Genomic DNA, 24492 nt, shown 5'->3' on the forward strand with positions numbered 1-24492 from the left:
TAAACATTCTCTTTCGAACGAAGAGAGCAACATGATTCTTTTGTTTAATGCATTGTAAATTACCAGAGAAGGAAGTCAGACCAAATATGTACTTCAGACTGTTGCTGCTAAACAGTTTTGTCTTAAATGCATGAACAATTGTTTTGATGAAAAGGAGCGCGTACATTTGAGGGACGATTTACATAATTTTTGTTGTTGGTTTGTTATGAGGCGGGTGAACTGATTATGTAATGTATTTAAATAGTAAATAGTATCTTATATATATATATATATATATATATATATATATATATATATATATATAGGGCCTCTTGTAATCAAGGGTTATCGGGTTCGATACCCGGCGGAGGCACATAGTGGTTCGGATCCCACTTTAAACTGTAGGTCCAGTCCCACCCATTTAGCCTTACTGTGCATAAAGTGGACTTAAAACAGCAAATCAATCAATCAATCAATCATATATATATGTATGTATTAAAGAAACTTTTACTACATACAACATTTAGTGTTAACATGTTGCATAATGTGTAGAGACGGGATTTTAAAGGGAGGTCCTTTTTTATTTTTCAATACGGATCATGGGATAAATAACAAAAGTCTTGATAATTAGCTTCCACCAACAACATTTCATGGTTTTGACTTCCCTTTTTCTCCCTTTTCAGCCCAAATTCCCTTTTTCCCTTTTTAGAAACATCTTCCTTCGTGATCCCTTTATTGACTAATTTTTCAGCCTATAATCCTTTTTTGCCCCCTTTTTGAAAAATATCTTCCTTGGTCCCTTTATTGACAAGATATCATATACAGGTGTTTTGAACAACTGTTCTTTTACCTGAACAAACTATTCAACAATTGTCTGTTTGGTGCAGTTTAGAGGAAAGAAAAGACAAATGCCATCTACCTTACCTTCGCTCCATGAGTGTTGGGTGGGAGTACGTTACAGCGATTGTTGAAACAATGCGATTTGGGCTTAAGCAGCAACAAACTCATTGTAAGCGGCACGCCTGTTGGGTTGAAAGTGTACTTATCTGCTGCATTTAGACTTTTATTGTGAAGTTTCTTAGAATATTTTTAACTTAACTGTGTGACAGTGACGACCGTATTGAGTGTCAGTGAAATGAAGAGATGAGATGCCCAGCCTCCGGAGGCCGGGCCTCGCGAGGCCGAAGTAAGATGGCCATCTCTGGTGAAATGGTGAAGCCAGGTACAAGTGGCAGCAAAATATGGAATGCGGTAAGCTGTTTCAAGTAAAATTTCACCGAAACAGATGGTAAAATTATTCGCTGTACTTTACCTTTAAAAAAAGGAAATTAAAAAGGACTATAGTTTATTTTTGCACTCCATTAAAAATATTATTTTAAATAAAAGCACAATATATACCATTCATATATAAAAAGGGATACATTAATGCAAAGTTTAATGTATCCTTTTTAGGTATATATTGTATCACGTCGTTGGCGTGAGTCGAACCTAGGACCAGGGCAGCATAAATAAATATGCTAATCATGTTATAAAAAGGGTCCCGCTGAAGCATTGGAAAATAGCTTCTTAAAAGCTAATCACGCCAGCGACCTTCAGCGAAGTTGGAGAAACTCCGCTGGCATTGCATTAGGCCGGCACAATATGAAAATCAGGAAATCAGCGTTTTTCCTCAGAATCGCCGTTGCCAAAGGATGCGATCGAGTCAACTGTCTTAACGGCCGATAGTTCGAATTTCATTTAAATAAGTCGCGAGAGACAATCTCTTTCTGAGTTGTCTTCCGTTTTCCGTCAGATGAAGTAGTTACAAAAGAACTTCGTTTCTAGTTGCTCTCAGTTTACATTGAATCCAGTTATCGTGAGAGAGCTCCACAGTTGCCATAAGTTTAGAAAAAGGAGCAAACGAACGATCTGGAAGTTAAAGTTTATCGTTTTGAATATCGGTCTACGAAAGTACAGAGTTTGGAGCCCGGAGTTGCTGTTTTGTCCGTTTTATTACAGAGTAGGGCTACATCGCAACCACGACCAGGGGAGAAGAGATTGCAGCAGAACTACAGGTAAACAAACGTTCCTTATGTCTTTCCTCACCCCGCCTGTTCAGTCAAGTGCAGTGTTTTTAAATAGATGTCCGTGTGTTGTTATTTCACGGGGCTAGCTAGCTCCTTGCTGTTTGAAGTTGACGTAGCTCTTGCTAGCTACCTCGTTTCTCTTCCAACGTCCCTCTCGCTTAGCAAGCGAGTGGCCAAAGGCTGTCATAGCCTACCTACGATCCCCTAAAACTTAGAGCTTAGACGTGGTTGAGTTTTGCTCTGCTTTTTTTTTTAATATACATTTCCCCTCGTCAAATACATGAACGAGATGCTTGTTTTAATTTTTTGTTGTTGGATTCTTATTCGTTTTAGTACTCTCCCTCTCCCGGACGAATTAGATGAAACGCTCGATCATCTCGCGATTCCAGCGGAACAGGGATGACCATCCCCCCAAGGCCAATGGCGCAATACCTCCAAAATCATGTCATGTGCCCCCCTCAAATCATATCACGTGTCTCCCCCACCCTAAAAATCATATATTCGTGCCCTCAAACCACATCGTAATCCCCACAGAGTATTTAATTACGACAGCGTGTCTACCGAAATTAACTTTTCTCTCAGCTTTACTGAACACACTTGATCTGCCCCTCCTCCATAAACAGGGGTGCCCATCACTCAAGACCGTCACAAAAATCGTTCATCATAATCCCCACAAAATATTTTTGTTGAATACATAATAAATTATGTTTATTTGAATGAAATACCATGTAAAACTGTCCATATTTTTTATTGTTCGATTTTCGGAAAAACTTAAAGCTAGCACATTGATTGGTTAAATGTAGTAAATTAAATTATGTAAATATGCATATAAATAGTGTTTGTAAGTAGGTTTATAAAACTCACAATTTGAGTATTTAACACAAATTGTTCCACAACTTAAGATAAAGATAGAAAATTCAACCTTGGCAAACCAAATAACATGCTCCAGCCACATGATCAATTCTGTTTCGCGAGACATTACACAAACCTACCTAGAAATTCTTAGGCGCAGGGAAATAACATAATACGTTTCTTCTTTCAAAAAACTCTTCCCCCCCCGCCCAGGTTTTAATGGTGTAAATATATTTTAGTATCTCATAACAATAATTAAGTGGATTTTATCTTCATTGCAAATTTAACTGGTTAAAGTAAAATTTTCCTGTGACATGAAGTTAGAAATGCGGATTCGATATATTTTTGTTCCAAATGATACACCTGCTTTAAATTAAGCATTATACTAACCAAAGCATTATATCTTAAGATTTGATGTGATCTAAATGAAAAAAATAAAAAAAAGAATTTCAAAGATAATGCCATGGCCCCCGCACGAAATTAATTGCTCCCTAATAAATGAATATTGTTTCCGGTTTGAAAAAATTTGGATCTAAACATTCTCTTTCGAACGAAGAGAGCAACATGATTCTTTTGTTTAATGCATTGTAAATTACCAGAGAAGGAAGTCAGACCAAATATGTACTTCAGACTGTTGCTGCTAAACAGTTTTGTCTTAAATGCATGAACAATTGTTTTGATGAAAAGGAGCGCGTACATTTGAGGGACGATTTACATAATTTTTGTTGTTGGTTTGTTATGAGGCGGGTGAACTGATTATGTAATGTATTTAAATAGTAAATAGTATCTTATATATATATATATATATATATATATATATATATATATATATATATATATATATATAGGGCCTCTTGTAATCAAGGGTTATCGGGTTCGATACCCGGCGGAGGCACATAGTGGTTCGGATCCCACTTTAAACTGTAGGTCCAGTCCCACCCATTTAGCCTTACTGTGCATAAAGTGGACTTAAAACAGCAAATCAATCAATCAATCAATCATATATATATGTATGTATTAAAGAAACTTTTACTACATACAACATTTAGTGTTAACATGTTGCATAATGTGTAGAGACGGGATTTTAAAGGGAGGTCCTTTTTTATTTTTCAATACGGATCATGGGATAAATAACAAAAGTGTTGATAATTAGCTTCCACCAACAACATTTCATGGTTTTGACTTCCCTTTTTCTCCCTTTTCAGCCCAAATTCCCTTTTTCCATTTTTAGAAACATCTTCCTTCGTGATCCCTTTATTGACTAATTTTTCAGCCTATAATCCTTTTTTGCCCCCTTTTTGAAAAATATCTTCCTTGGTCCCTTTATTGACAAGATATCATATACAGGTGTTTTGAACAACTGTTCTTTTACCTGAACAAACTATTCAACAATTGTCTGTTTGGTGCAGTTTAGAGGAAAGAAAAGACAAATGCCATCTACCTTACCTTCGCTCCATGAGTGTTGGGTGGGAGTACGTTACAGCGATTGTTGAAACAATGCGATTTGGGCTTAAGCAGCAACAAACTCATTGTAAGCGGCACGCCTGTTGGGTTGAAAGTGTACTTATCTGCTGCATTTAGACTTTTATTGTGAAGTTTCTTAGAATATTTTTAACTTAACTGTGTGACAGTGACGACCGTATTGAGTGTCAGTGAAATGAAGAGATGAGATGCCCAGCCTCCGGAGGCCGGGCCTCGCGAGGCCGAAGTAAGATGGCATCTCTGGTGAAATGGTGAAGCCAGGTACAAGTGGCAGCAAAATATGGAATGCGGTAAGCTGTTTCAAGTAAAATTTCACCGAAACAGATGGTAAAATTATTCGCTGTACTTTACCTTTAAAAAAAGGAAATTAAAAAGGACTATAGTTTATTTTTGCACTCCATTAAAAATATTATTTTAAATAAAAGCACAATATATACCATTCATATATAAAAAGGGATACATTAATGCAAAGTTTAATGTATCCTTTTTAGGTATATATTGTATCACGTCGTTGGCGTGAGTCGAACCTAGGACCAGGGCAGCATAAATAAATATGCTAATCATGTTATAAAAAGGGTCCCGCTGAAGCATTGGAAAATAGCTTCTTAAAAGCTAATCACGCCAGCGACCTTCAGCGAAGTTGGAGAAACTCCGCTGGCATTGCATTAGGCCGGCACAATATGAAAATCAGGAAATCAGCGTTTTTCCTCAGAATCGCCGTTGCCAAAGGATGCGATCGAGTCAACTGTCTTAACGGCCGATAGTTCGAATTTCATTTAAATAAGTCGCGAGAGACAATCTCTTTCTGAGTTGTCTTCCGTTTTCCGTCAGATGAAGTAGTTACAAAAGAACTTCGTTTCTAGTTGCTCTCAGTTTACATTGAATCCAGTTATCGTGAGAGAGCTCCACAGTTGCCATAAGTTTAGAAAAAGGAGCAAACGAACGATCTGGAAGTTAAAGTTTATCGTTTTGAATATCGGTCTACGAAAGTACAGAGTTTGGAGCCCGGAGTTGCTGTTTTGTCCGTTTTATTACAGAGTAGGGCTACATCGCAACCACGACCAGGGGAGAAGAGATTGCAGCAGAACTACAGGTAAACAAACGTTCCTTATGTCTTTCCTCACCCCGCCTGTTCAGTCAAGTGCAGTGTTTTTAAATAGATGTCCGTGTGTTGTTATTTCACGGGGCTAGCTAGCTCCTTGCTGTTTGAAGTTGACGTAGCTCTTGCTAGCTACCTCGTTTCTCTTCCAACGTCCCTCTCGCTTAGCAAGCGAGTGGCCAAAGGCTGTCATAGCCTACCTACGATCCCCTAAAACTTAGAGCTTAGACGTGGTTGAGTTTTGCTCTGCATTTTTTTTTTTAATATACATTTCCCCTCGTCAAATACATGAACGAGATGCTTGTTTTAATTTTTTGTTGTTGGATTCTTATTCGTTTTAGTACTCTCCCTCTCCCGGACGAATTAGATGAAACGCTCGATCATCTCGCGATTCCAGCGGAACAGGGATGACCATCCCCCCAAGGCCAATGGCGCAATACCTCCAAAATCATGTCATGTGCCCCCCTCAAATCATATCACGTGTCTCCCCCACCCTAAAAATCATATATTCGTGCCCTCAAACCACATCGTAATCCCCACAGAGTATTTAATTACGACAGCGTGTCTACCGAAATTAACTTTTCTCTCAGCTTTACTGAACACACTTGATCTGCCCCTCCTCCATAAACAGGGGTGCCCATCACTCAAGACCGTCACAAAAATCGTTCATCATAATCCCCACAAAATATTTTTGTTGAATACATAATAAATTATGTTTATTTGAATGAAATACCATGTAAAACTGTCCATATTTTTTATTGTTCGATTTTCGGAAAAACTTAAAGCTAGCACATTGATTGGTTAAATGTAGTAAATTAAATTATGTAAATATGCATATAAATAGTGTTTGTAAGTAGGTTTATAAAACTCACAATTTGAGTATTTAACACAAATTGTTCCACAACTTAAGATAAAGATAGAAAATTCAACCTTGGCAAACCAAATAACATGCTCCAGCCACATGATCAATTCTGTTTCGCGAGACATTACACAAACCTACCTAGAAATTCTTAGGCGCAGAGAAATAACATAATACGTTTCTTCTTTCAAAAAACTCTTCCCCCCCCCGCCCAGGTTTTAATGGTGTAAATATATTTTAGTATCTCATAACAATAATTAAGTGGATTTTATCTTCATTGCAAATTTAACTGGTTAAAGTAAAATTTTCCTGTGACATGAAGTTAGAAATGCGGATTCGATATATTTTTGTTCCAAATGATACACCTGCTTTAAATTAAGCATTATACTAACCAAAGCATTATATCTTAAGATTTGATGTGATCTAAATGAAAAAAATAAAAAAAAGAATTTCAAAGATAATGCCATGGCCCCCGCACGAAATTAATTGCTCCCTAATAAATGAATATTGTTTCCGGTTTGAAAAAATTTGGATCTAAACATTCTCTTTCGAACGAAGAGAGCAACATGATTCTTTTGTTTAATGCATTGTAAATTACCAGAGAAGGAAGTCAGACCAAATATGTACTTCAGACTGTTGCTGCTAAACAGTTTTGTCTTAAATGCATGAACAATTGTTTTGATGAAAAGGAGCGCGTACATTTGAGGGACGATTTACATAATTTTTGTTGTTGGTTTGTTATGAGGCGGGTGAACTGATTATGTAATGTATTTAAATAGTAAATAGTATCTTATATATATATATATATATATATATATATATATATATATATATATATATATATAGGGCCTCTTGTAATCAAGGGTTATCGGGTTCGATACCCGGCGGAGGCACATAGTGGTTCGGATCCCACTTTAAACTGTAGGTCCAGTCCCACCCATTTAGCCTTACTGTGCATAAAGTGGACTTAAAACAGCAAATCAATCAATCAATCAATCATATATATATGTATGTATTAAAGAAACTTTTACTACATACAACATTTAGTGTTAACATGTTGCATAATGTGTAGAGACGGGATTTTAAAGGGAGGTCCTTTTTTATTTTTCAATACGGATCATGGGATAAATAACAAAAGTGTTGATAATTAGCTTCCACCAACAACATTTCATGGTTTTGACTTCCCTTTTTCTCCCTTTTCAGCCCAAATTCCCTTTTTCCCTTTTTAGAAACATCTTCCTTCGTGATCCCTTTATTGACTAATTTTTCAGCCTATAATCCTTTTTTGCCCCCTTTTTGAAAAATATCTTCCTTGGTCCCTTTATTGACAAGATATCATATACAGGTGTTTTGAACAACTGTTCTTTTACCTGAACAAACTATTCAACAATTGTCTGTTTGGTGCAGTTTAGAGGAAAGAAAAGACAAATGCCATCTACCTTACCTTCGCTCCATGAGTGTTGGGTGGGAGTACGTTACAGCGATTGTTGAAACAATGCGATTTGGGCTTAAGCAGCAACAAACTCATTGTAAGCGGCACGCCTGTTGGGTTGAAAGTGTACTTATCTGCTGCATTTAGACTTTTATTGTGAAGTTTCTTAGAATATTTTTAACTTAACTGTGTGACAGTGACGACCGTATTGAGTGTCAGTGAAATGAAGAGATGAGATGCCCAGCCTCCGGAGGCCGGGCCTCGCGAGGCCGAAGTAAGATGGCCATCTCTGGTGAAATGGTGAAGCCAGGTACAAGTGGCAGCAAAATATGGAATGCGGTAAGCTGTTTCAAGTAAAATTTCACCGAAACAGATGGTAAAATTATTCGCTGTACTTTACCTTTAAAAAAAGGAAATTAAAAAGGACTATAGTTTATTTTTGCACTCCATTAAAAATATTATTTTAAATAAAAGCACAATATATACCATTCATATATAAAAAGGGATACATTAATGCAAAGTTTAATGTATCCTTTTTAGGTATATATTGTATCACGTCGTTGGCGTGAGTCGAACCTAGGACCAGGGCAGCATAAATAAATATGCTAATCATGTTATAAAAAGGGTCCCGCTGAAGCATTGGAAAATAGCTTCTTAAAAGCTAATCACGCCAGCGACCTTCAGCGAAGTTGGAGAAACTCCGCTGGCATTGCATTAGGCCGGCACAATATGAAAATCAGGAAATCAGCGTTTTTCCTCAGAATCGCCGTTGCCAAAGGATGCGATCGAGTCAACTGTCTTAACGGCCGATAGTTCGAATTTCATTTAAATAAGTCGCGAGAGACAATCTCTTTCTGAGTTGTCTTCCGTTTTCCGTCAGATGAAGTAGTTACAAAAGAACTTCGTTTCTAGTTGCTCTCAGTTTACATTGAATCCAGTTATCGTGAGAGAGCTCCACAGTTGCCATAAGTTTAGAAAAAGGAGCAAACGAACGATCTGGAAGTTAAAGTTTATCGTTTTGAATATCGGTCTACGAAAGTACAGAGTTTGGAGCCCGGAGTTGCTGTTTTGTCCGTTTTATTACAGAGTAGGGCTACATCGCAACCACGACCAGGGGAGAAGAGATTGCAGCAGAACTACAGGTAAACAAACGTTCCTTATGTCTTTCCTCACCCCGCCTGTTCAGTCAAGTGTAGTGTTTTTAAATAGATGTCCGTGTGTTGTTATTTCACGGGGCTAGCTAGCTCCTTGCTGTTTGAAGTTGACGTAGCTCTTGCTAGCTACCTCGTTTCTCTTCCAACGTCCCTCTCGCTTAGCAAGCGAGTGGCCAAAGGCTGTCATAGCCTACCTACGATCCCCTAAAACTTAGAGCTTAGACGTGGTTGAGTTTTGCTCTGCTTTTTTTTTTTTAATATACATTTCCCCTCGTCAAATACATGAACAAGATGCTTGTTTTAATTTTTTGTTGTTGGATTCTTATTCGTTTTAGTACTCTCCCTCTCCCGGACGAATTAGATGAAACGCTCGATCATCTCGCGATTCCAGCGGAACAGGGATGACCATCCCCCCAAGGCCAATGGCGCAATCCCCCCGAAAATCATGTCATGTGCAGGGACGGCGACAGGGGTGGGCACGGGTGGGCAAGCGCCCACCCAAAAAATCCTGTGCCCACCCGATTGCCCACCCAATCAAATTCACTAAGTACCTATACTTGGGGATATGTGAATGCTTCAATAAATAACTGTATTCTGGTGTTCATTATATGTATATTTTCCTCCTGAATATTATCTATACTAGAAATGTTCTTTACATCATCCAAGGCCTCCCCAGTGATGGAGAGGTAGTGTCGCCACCTGGTAATCAAGGGGTCCCGGGTTCGATTCCCAGTGGAGGCATATAGTGGTTCGGATCCCACTTTAAACTGTAGATCCAGTCCCGATTAGCCTTACTGTGCATGAAGTGGACTTAAAACATCAACTCAATCAATCAATTTAATCATCATTCCATAAGAAAGCTGACTTTGTCATTAGAAAGCAAAAGGAATTACTAGAGCTCTTCAAACAAAAAAAAAACTGTGATCAATTGAATACTTCTATTACACAGGGCCGCATGGGTTCCGTTGTTTTTATAATTTTGGGTGTTTTACATGTATTTGAACTTGCTGATGCTGAAACTGGCATTAGTTTTCTCACATCACGCAAGAATTTTTTACAATTCACGATTTATATTTGTGGGTTGTTGTATGCACGTTTCAGTGCAATTGAAGTGATTGTCACTAGATGTAACTGGTACGTTTCAAAATTATTCAACAAGTAATAATGACGAATAAGCTATAAATACAGTGAAGTTTTGTTTTATTTAAATTGATTAATATGTTTCTTGCCTAAATGCTGAAAATAATACTATGTTAAACATTTAAATTAATTTTATATGTAACTGTCAAAAGTCCTAATTTGCTTCCATGGTATGTAAGATACATTGATCTCCTACATTAACATTTGGTTGTTCAGTGTGGTACATTACTGTGGTGTGGCCATGGCATCTCGTGGTTGTCTGAATAGCCCAGATATGTTTTTCTACATCTGCGGTGAATTTGTTCCCCGGGTACAGAGACAGGAAATTACAGATTTTGTAAGAAGAGCATATTATGCATACTTCAAAATGAAACTAGGAGATCAAGATAAATCGTGGGCCTCACACAAGGTATGTAGATCATGTGTAGAATCTTTACGAAACTGGAGCACGGGAAAGCGGACATCTATGTCATTTGCAATACCCATGGTGTGGATCACAGCAATGATTGTTACTTATGTTCCTGTGAAATTGTAGGTCGAAATATTAGAAACAAGAAGAGGATAGTGTATTCCAATATTCCCTCTGCAATGTGACCTGTGTTGCACGGTCCAAACTTGCCTGTACCGACACCTCCATCAAGTCTTGAGTGTGTAAGTGATCCTGGTTCACTAAGTGATTCAGTGGAAGGAAGTGAAATGGAAGATGACATTTATGACACCCCTCACGGATCTCGTGACCCTATACCGTTCACTCAAAGCGAACTCAATGATTTAGTTAGAGACTTAAATTTGTCTAAAGAATCAGCTGAGCTTCTTGGTTCCAGACTTGACGAAAAGAACTTGCTGGCTTGTGGAACAATATTTTCCTGGTACAGACACCGAGAAAAAGAGTTTGTGCCTTATTTCCCGAAACAAGATTCTCTCGTGTTTTGTTGTAATGTGTCCAGTTTGCTGACTAAGTTAAATTTTCCTTGTCTTTCAACTGATTGGAGGGTATTCATTGACTCGAATAAAACAAGTTTAAAATTTGTTCTGTTACATAATGGAAATAAGTTCCCCTCAGTTCCTATTGCTCATTCTGTGTCACTGAAAGAAACCTACAGCAATATGCAACTTCTTCTTAATAAAATTAAATATGAGGACCATGGTTGGTTGGTGTGTGGTGATCTTAAAGTTTTGAGCATTTTACTTGGACTACAATGTGGATATACGAAAATGCCATGTTACATCTGTGAGTTTGGATAGTAGGGCACGAAAGTCATGAAAGTCAAGAAAAAGTAAAGAAATCAACAAGCAGGTCAAGAAGTAAAAAAAGGCAATAAATTATTCTTGTGGTCAAGAATTCTTGCTGTTATTTGATTGATTTAGATTATTTTACTTCACTTTTTTCTGTCCCTTTGGCTAATCGCGAAGATGAAGATGAATGGTGGTAAGATGAAGGGAGAGTCACAAGCATATAGGGACAACCGACACAAGCCCTACATGAGATTATACTGGCTGAGAGGGTGAGAATCCAGACGCAAAAGCCTCGCTTGTCTTCCAAACATAGTTCAGGATGCATTAATACGAGAAAGCAGATCTAATTCTCTTAAATTCAACTTCAGTTTTTATCGTAACTGGCCCTTTGGAAGGGGTTTTCATTAAATAAATAATTATTTTCTTAATTACTAATTTCCAACTTTACCTAAGTAGGGGTCGAATAAATAAACGTTAAAAAAACGGAAAAAAGGCCTAGAAAAGTCCAGAAAAAGTCAAGAATTCTGGATGTGTTATTTTGGAAAACTACCCAAGATAAAACTTCTGGAACCATTTTAAATTACGGTAATTGCTGAATATTTCTTTGCCATTACAGGTCATAATTCAAATGTTGAGGGAGTACTTTCCTTACCATCAGCACAACAGACTCACGAGAGAAATTATTTTTCATAAAGTCTGTAAAATGTATGGCATAATTTCAAAGACTTTGACTGTCCACTCTAACATAAATATAGTTTGACTATAAATGAAATTTTGATAACAATTGTCTCCTCTGAGAAGTATCACTTAAATCATGTAGTAACAGGTGCATTGATTAGTATGATTGCAAGTTTTGAAATTATTTTGCACTTAAAAATTCATGAAGAATTAATTTCTTTAAAACTGAAAAGTGTCATTTTTAAACTACTTTCTAACGTGTTATATATATATATATATATATATATATATATATATATATATATATATATATATATATATTATTTATTGAGAATGTTTTGTGTCCTACATTTTGACTTAATGTCCTACATTTCCCTTACAGCGATCTGGTAACCCTATGTATGTCGTACATACGTATATATGTACATACCTAGGTTTATACATATGGTCTTACATTTATACCTGCCCACCCTAATCTATCAATATACAGTTTCTGCCCACCCGGTCGAAAATTTCTGGCGCCGCCCCTGGGTCCCCCTCAAATCATATCACGTGTATCCCCCACCCCAAAAATCATATCATTCGTGCCCTCAAACCACATCGTAATCCCCACAGAGTATTTAATTACGAAAGCGTGTCTACCGAAAGTAACTTTTCTCTCAGCTTTACTGAACACACTTGATCTGCTCCTCCTCCATAAACAGGGGTGCCCATCACTCAAGACCGTCACAAAAATCGTTCATCATAATCGACACAAAATATTTTTGTTGAATACATAATAAATTATGTTTATTTGAATGAAATACCATGTTAAACTGTCCATATTTTTTTATTGTTCGATTTTCGTAAAAAACTTAAAGCTAGCACATTGATTGGTTAAATGTAGTAAATTAAATTATGTAAATATGCATATAATTAGTGTTTGTGAGTGGGTTTATAAAACTCACAAGTTGAGTACTTAACACAAATTGTTCCACAACTTAAGATAAAGATAGAAAATTCAACCTTGGCAAACTAAATAACATGATCCAGCCACATGACCAATTCTGTTTCACGAGACATTACAGAAACCTACCTACAAATTCTTAAGCTCAGGGCAATAACATAAATCGTTTTTCTTCTCTTCTTTTTCTCATCCCCCACCCCGTCCACGTTTTCTTTGGGTAAATATATTTTAGTAACTCATAACAATAATTAAGTGGATTTTATCTTCATTGCAAATTTAACTGGTTAAAGTAAAATTTTCCTGTGACATGAAGTTAGAAATGCGGATTCGATATATTTTTGTTCCAAATAATACATCTGCTTTAAATTAAGCATTATACTAACCAAAGCATTATATCTTAAGAAATGATGTTATTAATTAACATCGAGAATATCGCGTATGTCTTGTAATACAGTTAGATATAGTATAGAACATCACATTCACCTCAGTAATGCGTCAAACACGCATTCTCGCAACACATCATTGCGAACCAAGCGAGCAAGAAAATTTTTACATCCATTTCTTTGCAGGCTTTCAAGAATATTAATTTCATGGGTTGTCAATACGTTCTTAGGATCCCGAGATATTTAGTGTTTTTCAGCTTCTCTTTTGGCACGTTCGTGGTAGAAAACGTGTGGTTAATATATCGCTGAATACAGTCTCCAAAATTTAATGTTCGAACTCTCTCTCCACCGCAGAAATTCCTTGACAATCTAAGCTTTAACACTTTATCAAGCGCTTCCTATCTCCCCTTTAAATTTAATACTCAATCCTCCCACAAAAAATTCCATGCCAATTTTAGACTTACTGTTGATATTGAAGAGTGGATATTGCCTCCTCCAAAAAATTAATTCTCAGTTTCCACACCAGTATTTTCGCAACAGTAAGACAATATTAATACACAAGAATTGGATAACCCTCTCAATTTAATGCTCAATCCCCCTCTAATTAAAATACCCGCCATAATTTAATACCTAGTTCGATACTGTCCCCCACAACGTTTAATTCAGAACCCCCCCAGAACCCAAGTGTCAATTAAGGCCTAATATGTAAGAGTTGGATATTTCTCCCCGCTCCCACCCATTCGATAATACCCTTGAACATTTTCTTTTCTTCATCTAATGGATTAGATATGGTGCATTTAAGGTGTACAATTTTTACATATTTTTTTGAAAAATATATAAATGTTGAATTTTATATTATTTGAAGGTAAAAAATCCACCCAAAAATCTCGATGGCGCAACCTGCGCCATTATCCCCCCCCATGTGGGCACCCCTTTAGCCGAAAACGCGGTCGGCGTTAGTTTTAACGACACAGGCCCTACGGCCGCATCAACGCCCATTCGAAGCCCAGTTTTCATTAATCGTCACACGCGGGAGAGCCCCGCGAGTACCTTGGTTCGAATCCCACAGCCCCGCCCGAGGATGGCTTTTTCCGGGTTTATGAACCCATTTATGCTTGACGGCCTACAGTTTAACAGCACGACCGGTGAGGACGGCAGGCACTTTTTTGACCGCGTTGAGAGTTTTGCAACTCTTAATGGTACGAGGGGCTTTCAGTATGCTCTAATACTCGCCGCCTTCCTTCTCATGTAGAATCATAATTTGAACATGTGTAGAAAGTAGATATCTTGTGATGACTTTATGCCGAAATGCAAGAAGTTTTACCATGTACTTTTTTCTTGGCCGGTGTTGGCAGTAGAGCATCTGTAAGAACGGGGTGAAAATGGAAAATAGTTAGGTTCGTGCTGTCCTCAAATACTTGAAATTGAAAACCTACAGCCAAAGGAAATTCATGAGGACTTGGTACAAACATTAGGGCAGACTGCTCCATCATATCCCACCGTTGCGAGATGGTGCCGTGAATTCAGCTGTGGCAGACAGTCATGCGAAGATGCCCATGCAGGTGGGCCATCACTAACAGTGACCACCGAGGAAAACATTGAGAGATCCTTGACATGGTTATGGCAGACGGACGAGTCACCATCAGGTATTTAGCTGAGAGTACAGGATTGTCAACCGGCACAGTTCATAACATCTTAACCGATCATTTGTGCAAGAAGGAAGTTTCGGCACAATGGGTCCCACGAAACCTGAATGCTGATCGGAAGAGAAGCAGAGTGACATGTTCAAGGCAACTTTTGGACATGTATCACGCAGATCCAGAGGACTTTTTGGCAAGATTTGTGACGGTGGACGAAACATGACCCCGAATCCAAACAAAGTTTCATGCAATGGAAGGAAGCACACCAGCTCCCCAACCTGGAAGAAATTTCGTGTTCAACAGTCAGCCAGAAAGGTTATGGCAACTGTATTCTGGGATGCCAAGGGAATACTGCTGTTGGATTATCTGGAACATGGAACCATCGTTACGGGCCAGTATCATGCTGATCTTATGCCAAAATTGCGAGCTGCAATAAAGAGCAAGAGACGAGGAATGTTGACACGTGGAATGTTGCTGCAGCAGGACAATGCTCGCGTTCACAAGTCCGGTGTTGCTATGGCTGCAATTCATACAGCTGGAGTTGAAATGGTGCCTGATCCACCCTATTCACATGACCTAGTCCCAAGTGACTTCCACTTGTTTCCACATTTGAAGCAGCATCTCCGTGGGCAGGTTTTTCGGGATGACAATGCCGACATGGGTGCTGTGAATGCATGGTTGCAGGAGCAAGAGGACATCTTCTTCCAATAGGGTATAGAGGCTTTGGAGCGGCGCTGGACAAAGTGCATTGAAAGAGCAGGGGACTATGTTGAAAAATAACCATATTTTCATTTCTGTTATATATTTTTTTTTGGTGAGTATTAGAGCATACTGAACGCCCCTGTATATAAAGGGTGTCGCAAAACTCTTTCAATAACGCTTGGGTGCTGGTAGATATCATAAAAACAAGTAACTTTTCCCTATAAAGTTTACCTCGAAAGCGCTTAGTTTCTGCGCTATAAGCGCTTAAAATCTATCCTGTACGTATGCAACCCAACACAGAAAACACTTGCTCTGACATAACTACCAGGGGCGCGTGGCAGGGTTGCCACTAGCGTTCCTTGTTAAGATAGACATCTTGAAAATAACAACTTGGGAGTCTTACCTGAGCAAAATCCAAAACATTAATGATACTTGCGATGTTGTAAGAAGCATTGACAGTATTTATAAACTGACCAAGACAAATAATGGGCAGACTGAAATTCAAGATTACTTACTCATTCTAAAATATCTCCATAATTGATCGATTGATTTGGTTTATTTTAATTTGCTGTTCTGCCACCTTGCGAAGATGAGGATGATATGATGAAATAACAAATGACACCAATGTCTAGGCCAGGATTTAAACCCGAGACACCTGGCGACTTAGCGATCTTTGTTAACCACATCACCACGGAGTGTTTCGTGTATCATGCAATATCAACAATTGCAAGGGACACGTGAGATAGGGGAAATCCACGAACGAACAAATGTAAACATGGTGTGTTTGCTGCCTCGTTTCGAACAGGCAGACTGTAATGTTAGTACAATTTATTTGTGCTGGCGTTATTGCTAATCGTGTTTGTTTCATTAGGTCTCCCCGATGGTACAGTGGTAGCGTCGTTGCCTTGTAATCAAGGGGTCCCGGGTTCGATACCCGGTGGAGGCACATTGTGGTTCGGATCCCAATTTAAACTGTAGGTCCAGTCCCAATTATCCTTACTGTGCATAAAGTGGACTTAAAACACCCAATCAATCAATCATAAGGAATTAATTGCAATGCTCTTTTAATTTAATGATTGATTGATTAATTTGCTTTATTTTACTTCACTTTTTGTGCCACTTTCGGCTAAGTTGCGAAGACGGGGATGAGTGATAATATGATGAAATTGACGAATTGACACTCACAAACATTCAAACATAAGCCGGGATTCGAATCCAAGACCCTTGGCATCGTAGCGCGATGTCCTAACCACTCCGCCACGGGCCCCGACTTTCAATTTAATGAAAAACGTCGTTTAGACATGCATAAATTCACAAATTAAAACTAGTGCTTATTAAGAACCAAAGCCAAGAAATGCATACTTATGTCAAGCGGTGAACTGTAAAGGGCACTCGTATTGCACATTTGCGCATTATTTACATTTGCTCGTTCGTGGATTTCTCCTATCTCACGTGTCCCTTGCAATTGTTGATATTGCATGATACACGAAACACTCCGTGGCGCCAGTATAATTATATATATATTTGGCCAGTATAATATGATTTTTCACATCAGACAGACACTTGAAAAAAATGGGAATATAATCAAAATGTCCATCAGCTATTCATTGATTTAAAAAAAGCATATGATTCGGTCAAAAGAGATAAATTATATAATATATTAGTAGAGTTTGGAATACCTAAGAAGCTTGTTAGTATGATAAAAGTATGCACCATTGAAACAGAAAGTAAAATTCGTGTGGGTATTAATGTGTCTGACAAATTTACAATTCATGATGGGTTAAAACAAGGAGATGCATTATCTCCATTGCTCTTTAATTTTGCCTTAGAATATGCTGTAAGGAAGATAAAAGAAACTAAAGAAGGGCTAAAATTAAATGGTGTGACTCAGTTGTTAGCATATGCAGATGATGTAGACTTATTAGGGGATGATATAAATACAATTAAGAATAATGCTAAAATATTTTTTCAAAACTGCTAAAGAGATAGGTTTCGAAGTTGACAAAGAGAAAACTAAATATATGCTTACAGGCCGAAACCAAGTGTTAGGTAATAATCAAAATCTAATTATTGATAACAACTCTTTGAACCAGTTTCCAAATTCAAATACTTAGGAGTAATATTAACAAATGAAAATTATATTAAAGATGAAATAAAAAGTAGGCTTAATTCAGGAAATGCATGTTACTTCTCTCTTCATAAACTTTTGTCTTCTCGTTTAATATCTAAGAAACTAAAAGTTAAAATATACAAACCAGTAATTTTGCCTGTAGTATTATATGGGTGTGAAACTTGGTCCCTTACATTGAAAGAGGAACATAAATTGAGAGTATTTGAAAATAAGATCCTTAGGAAAATCTTTGGACCTAAAAGGGATGAGGAGACAGGTGAGTGGAGAAGGTTACATAATTTAGAACTACATAATTTGTATTCATGTCGAGATATTATTAGAAAAATTAAATCAAGAAGACTTAGATGGGCAGGCCATGTGGCACGAATGGGAGAGGAAAGAGGAGTTTACAGGATTCTTGTTGTGAAACCTGATGGTAAGAGACCTATAGGATGGCCAAGACGAAGATGGAGGGACAACGTTGAGATGGACCTAAAGGAAATCGGTAGGGATGGAAAAGAGTATATAGATCTTGCTCAAGATAGGGACAGATGGAAGGCCTGTGTTGCTGCAGCCATGAACCTTCGGGTTTAAGAAGGCTAGAGAGTTAGTTTAGTTAGTTATGGCCAGTATAATTTTGTGTGTGTTGTCCTGTTTGTTGTCCTTATCTGTGCCGAGTGCTCCTTTACAGCCTCAGCTTTTAACCGGTCAGAATATTTTAAGATTTTGTTTATAGTTTTGTTATATGTTATGGTTAGCGACTGCACTCCGCATAACGTGACGGGTGCAAAATAGCTTAAGTGCTGACGCACACAAAATTTTAAATTCAAGTTCAATCAAACTATCTGTACCTTCGTTGCCCCTGTTGCGACCTCTCATTTATACATTTATCTGTGACTTTGATGTCATTATGCAAATTCCCTCCCCATCTGCGTCAAATGTTAAAAGCTCCTAAGTTTTGGGAACGAAGGGGAGTTTTATTGTTTTGGCCGTGGATGGAATGTACGGGTGGCACTCTGATTGAATATTGTCAATTTTTTCTTGTGTCATATAAATATCTGTATCATCAAACATAGTATGGAGTGTGTAGTAAGGGATGATTTCAGTAGCAGCCAATTAACACCTCAAGTGATATTTTAAAAGATATAGAAAACTGTAGTATTTTTGTGATATTTCTAAACTTTATGTAACTTAATGACCCCGCTCCCCCCACACACATAATTTACCTTCATTTAACACTGTTAAACGTTTGAAAAATGGACTTGATTTACAAAGCTCCCCTGATAAGCCGTGAGTCCCCCTGGAGATCAATTCTGGCTACGGGTCTGACTTAAAGTAAAGCAATTTAAATTTCTTTAACAGAATTTTGCATTTTCTTGATTTCACTACAACTTGAAAGCTGTGGAAATAACTAACTAACTAACTAACTCTCTAGCCTTCTTAAACCCGAAGGTTCATGGCTGCAGCAACACAAGCCTTCCATCTTTCCCTATCTTGAGCAAGATCTATATACTCTTTTCCATCCCTACCGATTTCCCTTAGGTCCATCTCAACGTTGTCCCTCCATCTTCGTCTTGGCCTTCCTACAGGTCTCTTACCATCAGGTTTCCCAACAAGAATCCTGTAAACCCCTCTTTCCTCTTCCATTCGTGCCACATGGTCTGCCCACCTAAGTTTTCTTGATTTAATCATTCTAATAATATCTGGATATGTATACAAATTATGTAGTTCTAAATTATGTAACCTTCTCCACTCACCTGTCTCCTCATCCCTTTTAGGTCCAAAGATTTTCCTAAGGATTCTATTTTCAAATACTCTCAATTTATGTTCCTCTTTCAATGCAACGGACCAAGTTTCACACCCATATAACACTACAGGCAAAATTACTGTTTTGTATATTTTAACTTTTAGTTTCTTATATATTAAACAAGAAGACAAAAGTTTATGAAGAGAGAAGTAACATGCATTTTCTGAATTAAGCCTACTTTTTATTTCCTCTTTAATATAATTTTCACTTGTTAATATTATAATAATAATAATCCTTGGCGCAAAAGCAAATGAAGGGCCTAGGCATACCTAGCGACTGCCGGTCTCCCTCCCACGCTTTCCTTCGTCACCTCTAAGCGTGGAGATCTGCAACCAGTATTGGAATAGTCGGGGGGTCAGCCCGACGTATCCCCAGCCGTTGTAGTAGGTCTTCTCGACCGTATTACGCTCACTCACTCGGAGCTCCCCAATTTCCTCACGATGGTGGGTTGCCACCGGCCCTATACGTAGGCCGAATAAATTCTGACCAGAGCCGGATTCGAACCTACGCCGTCCCGCAGGGAACGATCTCAAGACGAGTGAACGCCTTAACCCGCTCGACTACGGAGGAGGACTTGTTAATATTACTCCTAAGTATTTAGTGGCCGCAGTGGCTCAGTTGGTAACGCGTCTGACTACCATGCTAAAGGTCCCGGGTTCGATCCCCGGCCGGTTCAAATCCGGGAACTTTTCTAACGATGGAAGCGACCCCAGCGTCGAATAACATGGGTACCTGGGGGAAACCCTGGGGCGTAAAGAGGTCAGGGGCGTAATGCTGATCACATCACCCGCACTCACGACCGGATCAAGAAAGTGTGGGGCGTTACCCCCACACCCTCTATATGCCTTCATGGCGTGGTGCTATGCACAGAGGACCACTTTACTTTACTTTTTAAGTATTTGAATTTGGAAACTGGTTCAAACGAGTTGTTATCAATAATTAGATTTTGGTTATTACCTAACACTTGGTTTCGGCCTGTAAGCATATATTTAGTTCTCTCTTTGTTAACTTCCAAACCTCTCTCTTTAGCAGTTTTGAAAAATATTTTAGCATTATTCTTAATTGTATTTATTCGAGGGAAAGTCCGAAAATAAGTTCCCCCCAGTTTTGCCAGGGAAATCGTACAACAATGGGGGAAACCAGGCCGTGTTGGAACACAAGAGACACCCATACACCAGTGGGTGAAGTACGACCGCGATCCAACAGATGGCGTGAGCGTAGTGCGTGCAAACGAGAGGAGGTGCCTCTCAGTCGTGGCCCGGCAGATATGTGTTTTGTTGCTGGACTTTTTGGAACAAGGAACCATCAACGCTGCACGTTACTGTCACACCCTGTCCAAATTGAAGCATGCTATTCGGCGTAGGCAGGCTGGCCTTCTCACACCTAGCGTGCTTTTGTTGGATGACAATACGAAACAGTACTCGGCGAGGGCTACGCAACACCATCTTGCAACCCTTGGTTGGAAGCACCTTACCCATCCGCCGTACAATCCTGAACTCGCGCCGAATGACTTCCATCTGTTTCCGGCTTTGAGGAAGGCTCTCGGAGGAAGGCGCTTTGGAAGCAATGCTGAGGTGACACATTTCGTGCAACACTTCTTCCGTATACAGGACACTCATATTTTCCAGGATTGTTTTTTGAAGCTTATCAAACGGTATGACAAATGTATGAATGTCCCCGGTTCCTATGTGGAAAAATAAAGTAAGTATGCTATTAATTTTCTCATTTACGTTTTTCGCTTTTCCTTCCCATCTCTGTCCACAGTCACCAGGGAAAACTTATTTTCGGACTCTCCCTCGTATCATCCCCTAATAAGTCTACATCATCTGCATATGCTAACAACTGAGTCACACCACTTAATTTTAGTCCTTCGTTAGTTTCTTTTACCTTCCTAACAGCATATTGTAAGGCAAAATTAAAGAGCAATGGAGATAATGCATCTCCTTGTTTTAACCCATCATGATTTGTAAATTTGTCAGACACATTAATACCCACACGAATTTTTTAATTTTCTGTTCCGTCTCTTACGCTTGTCCCTTTATGAGAAACTTGTGACTGGAAATAGAAATCTTTGAGCTAATCCCGAAGAAACTTACGTGGAAGAGTTTGCTGAGACTCTAAATTGGTTACTTTTAGTGTTGCCCACGAGACGAGACGAGACGAGACTTTGGTCTGTCCCGACCCGTCTCGTGAAAATGCTGTCTCGTCTCGAAAATATTCGTTTGTCCCGTCTCGTGTCCCGTCTCGAAGGGTTCTGTCTTGTCTCGCCTCGTCCCGTCTCGTTTTGTCTCGTCTCGTCTCGTAAAAGTGATCCGGGATATCATGCCAACAAAAGTCAAAAGTAGCAGAAACACAATATTTTTCCGGAAAGTGGGATAAAGCTCCAAATATTTTACCCATTGCGTGGTGAGAATAAATAAGGTTCGTTAATCATGAGGACATTAATATTAAAAATTCAGTTTGTTGGTTACTGATTGCTAGGTATCTTATGAAATCTACCTTGTGGTTTTTCTCGCTTCCATACAACTGTCTATCCATCGTACATAAGTGAGTGCTCTTCTTCATTACTGCTATACCTTTTGGAAGTCTTCAAATGTTTTCCACTAGACCTTCTTTCTTTCTGAATGTCAAACTTCCATGCACTATGAAAATGTACATTTTTTCTTTAAATTCTAAGCTTGGCGCTGGGAGCAACAAAAAAGTTTTCAAATGTGTAAGTAGTGTAATTGATACTAATATAAACTCGATAAAGTATGAGCCCCCCTCAGGCAGATTTGGCTACACTTAAAACTAGCTCAACATGCCCATATGAGCTTTTTGCTCAAGTGTGGCACCCAGTCTAACCCAAGATTTTTGTAAAAATGCCCTCGGGAATTTCCCGTGAAAGTATGAGCCCCTTCAGATTGATTTGCCTACACTTATAAAAGGCACTTCTGTGAGATTGTTGTCCATAAGCTTGTTAAAAATATATGGCCCTCTTGATATTGTTTTGGATACACTTTAAACTAAGCCAAGATGCTCATAAGAGCCACCCACACCCACCCACACCCACCTACACCCACACATATTTACTTCCGGTCACTTCCGGTCACTTCCGGTCTACTTCCGGTTTACTTCCGGTTTACCCACACCTACCCATACTTACCTATACCTACCTATACCTATACTTACCTATACCCATACTCACCTATACACATACACACACACACACACACACACACACACACACTAAGTATACAAAGCATACTGCTGAACCCAACTGATATTTTTTATTAAGTATAGAATTTTGATTTGAAGTCCAAGAAATTGTACATAATAAACCAACAAAAATGCCAAAGCCAAACATATTTACACATACACACACACACACATACACATACACACACACACACACACGCATATACAAAGTATACAAAGCATACTGCTGAACCCAACTGATATTTTTTATTAAGTATAGAGTTTTGATTTGAATCCCAAGAAATTTTATATAATAAACCAACAACAAAAATACCAAAGCCAAATATATTTACACACTAAGTATACACACTAAGTATACAAAGCACACTGCTGAACCCAACTGATATTTTTTATTAAGCATAGAATTTTGATTTGAACCCCAAGAAATTTTATATAATAAACCAACAACAAAAATACCAAAGCCAAATATATTTACACACTAAGTATACACACTAAGTATACAAAGCACACTGCTGAACCCAACTGATATTTTTTATTAAGCATAGAATTTTGATTTGAACCCCAAGAAATTTTATATAATAAACCAACAACAAAAATACCAAAGCCAAATATATTTACACACACACGCATACACACACACACACACTAAATATACAAAGCACACTGCTGAACCCAACTGATATTTTTTATTAAGCATAGAATTTTGATTTGAACCCCAAGAAATTTTATATAATAAACCAACAACAAAAATGCCAAATCAAAAATATTGTAATCAATGCAATAAGAATATATCCAGCCCCAATTGGGCTAAGCATAAAAAGAATTGTAATCCAGACAAATGCAGAACACCCACAAAAATATGCCCTAAATGCCATAGAAAATATAGCATGGAATATTTCACATATAAACATATAGATACTTGTTCTGCACAGTCATCAACATTGCCCCCACAACCATCTACATCTGGTCTGAAAAGGAAGTTTGAAACACCTGTTAATGCTAGAGCAGCAAAGCAGCCACGCTATGCACCACCTATCCATAGCAGTTTTAATGGCCAATTAAGGGATCACCGGTTTGTATCAGAGCCAAGATGTGACATTAAGAATTTTTTGAACAGTATAAATCCTGATGTGCAGGCAATTCTAAATGCACAAAATGGCTCTTATAAGCTGTCCCTCAAATTGTTTACACAATATAAGAAACCAAATGGCACAAAATTTACACAGCCCCACATAACAGAAACTGTAGCTATATATTCAAATACAAATTCAGACAAAATAATAAGCAGTTTGATAGATCAATTGAATATTAAACACTCTGAATTTGCAGCAAAAGAGTCAGAATGGAGCCTATGCGGATCTCCACGCAAGCTCTATGTTAATATTTCTGAATTCAACCCATTACAAGGATCTACATATCTGCCATTACCTGCCAATATTAAAAACAAAAGAGCCGTGGTTAACATAGAAAATAATGATGAGAAATGCTTTCTGTGGTGTATTTTAGCTGTTTTGTATCCAGTTTTAATGAATTCTCAGAGAATAACTTATTATAAACAACATGAACATGATTTTGATGATGCAATGGAGGGCTTAGAATATCCAATGTCTGTTCAGAATATTGATAAATTTGAAAAAGAGGCCAGGGATATCAATGGTAAACAATTATCTATTAATGTTTTTATTTGTTCTACTGGCCGTGGCAATTGCTTGATAGCACCTCTCAGAAT

General features: G+C 38.2%; 1 protein-coding gene across 1 annotated transcript; it reads left to right on the top strand.

The window, feature by feature from the left end:
* The first annotated feature begins 15165 nt into the window (after window positions 1-15165).
* On the top strand, window positions 15166-15657 carry LOC145996301 (histone-lysine N-methyltransferase SETMAR-like). The gene has a single exon (XM_083132732.1). The coding sequence runs from the start codon at window positions 15166-15168 to the stop codon at window positions 15655-15657; it is 492 nt and encodes a 163-aa protein (XP_082988858.1).
* The last annotated feature ends 8835 nt before the right edge of the window (window positions 15658-24492 follow it).

The sequence above is a fragment of the Lepisma saccharinum genome, chromosome 12 (assembly GCF_977018435.1).
Source record: "Lepisma saccharinum chromosome 12, izLepSacc3.1, whole genome shotgun sequence".
NCBI lineage: Eukaryota > Metazoa > Arthropoda > Insecta > Zygentoma > Lepismatidae > Lepisma > Lepisma saccharinum.

What these genes read in the sequence shown, in the direction of transcription:
- LOC145996301 (XM_083132732.1), top strand. Translation starts at nt 15,166, where the DNA reads ATGACCCCGAATCCAAACAAAGTTTCATGCAATGGAAGGAAGCACACC.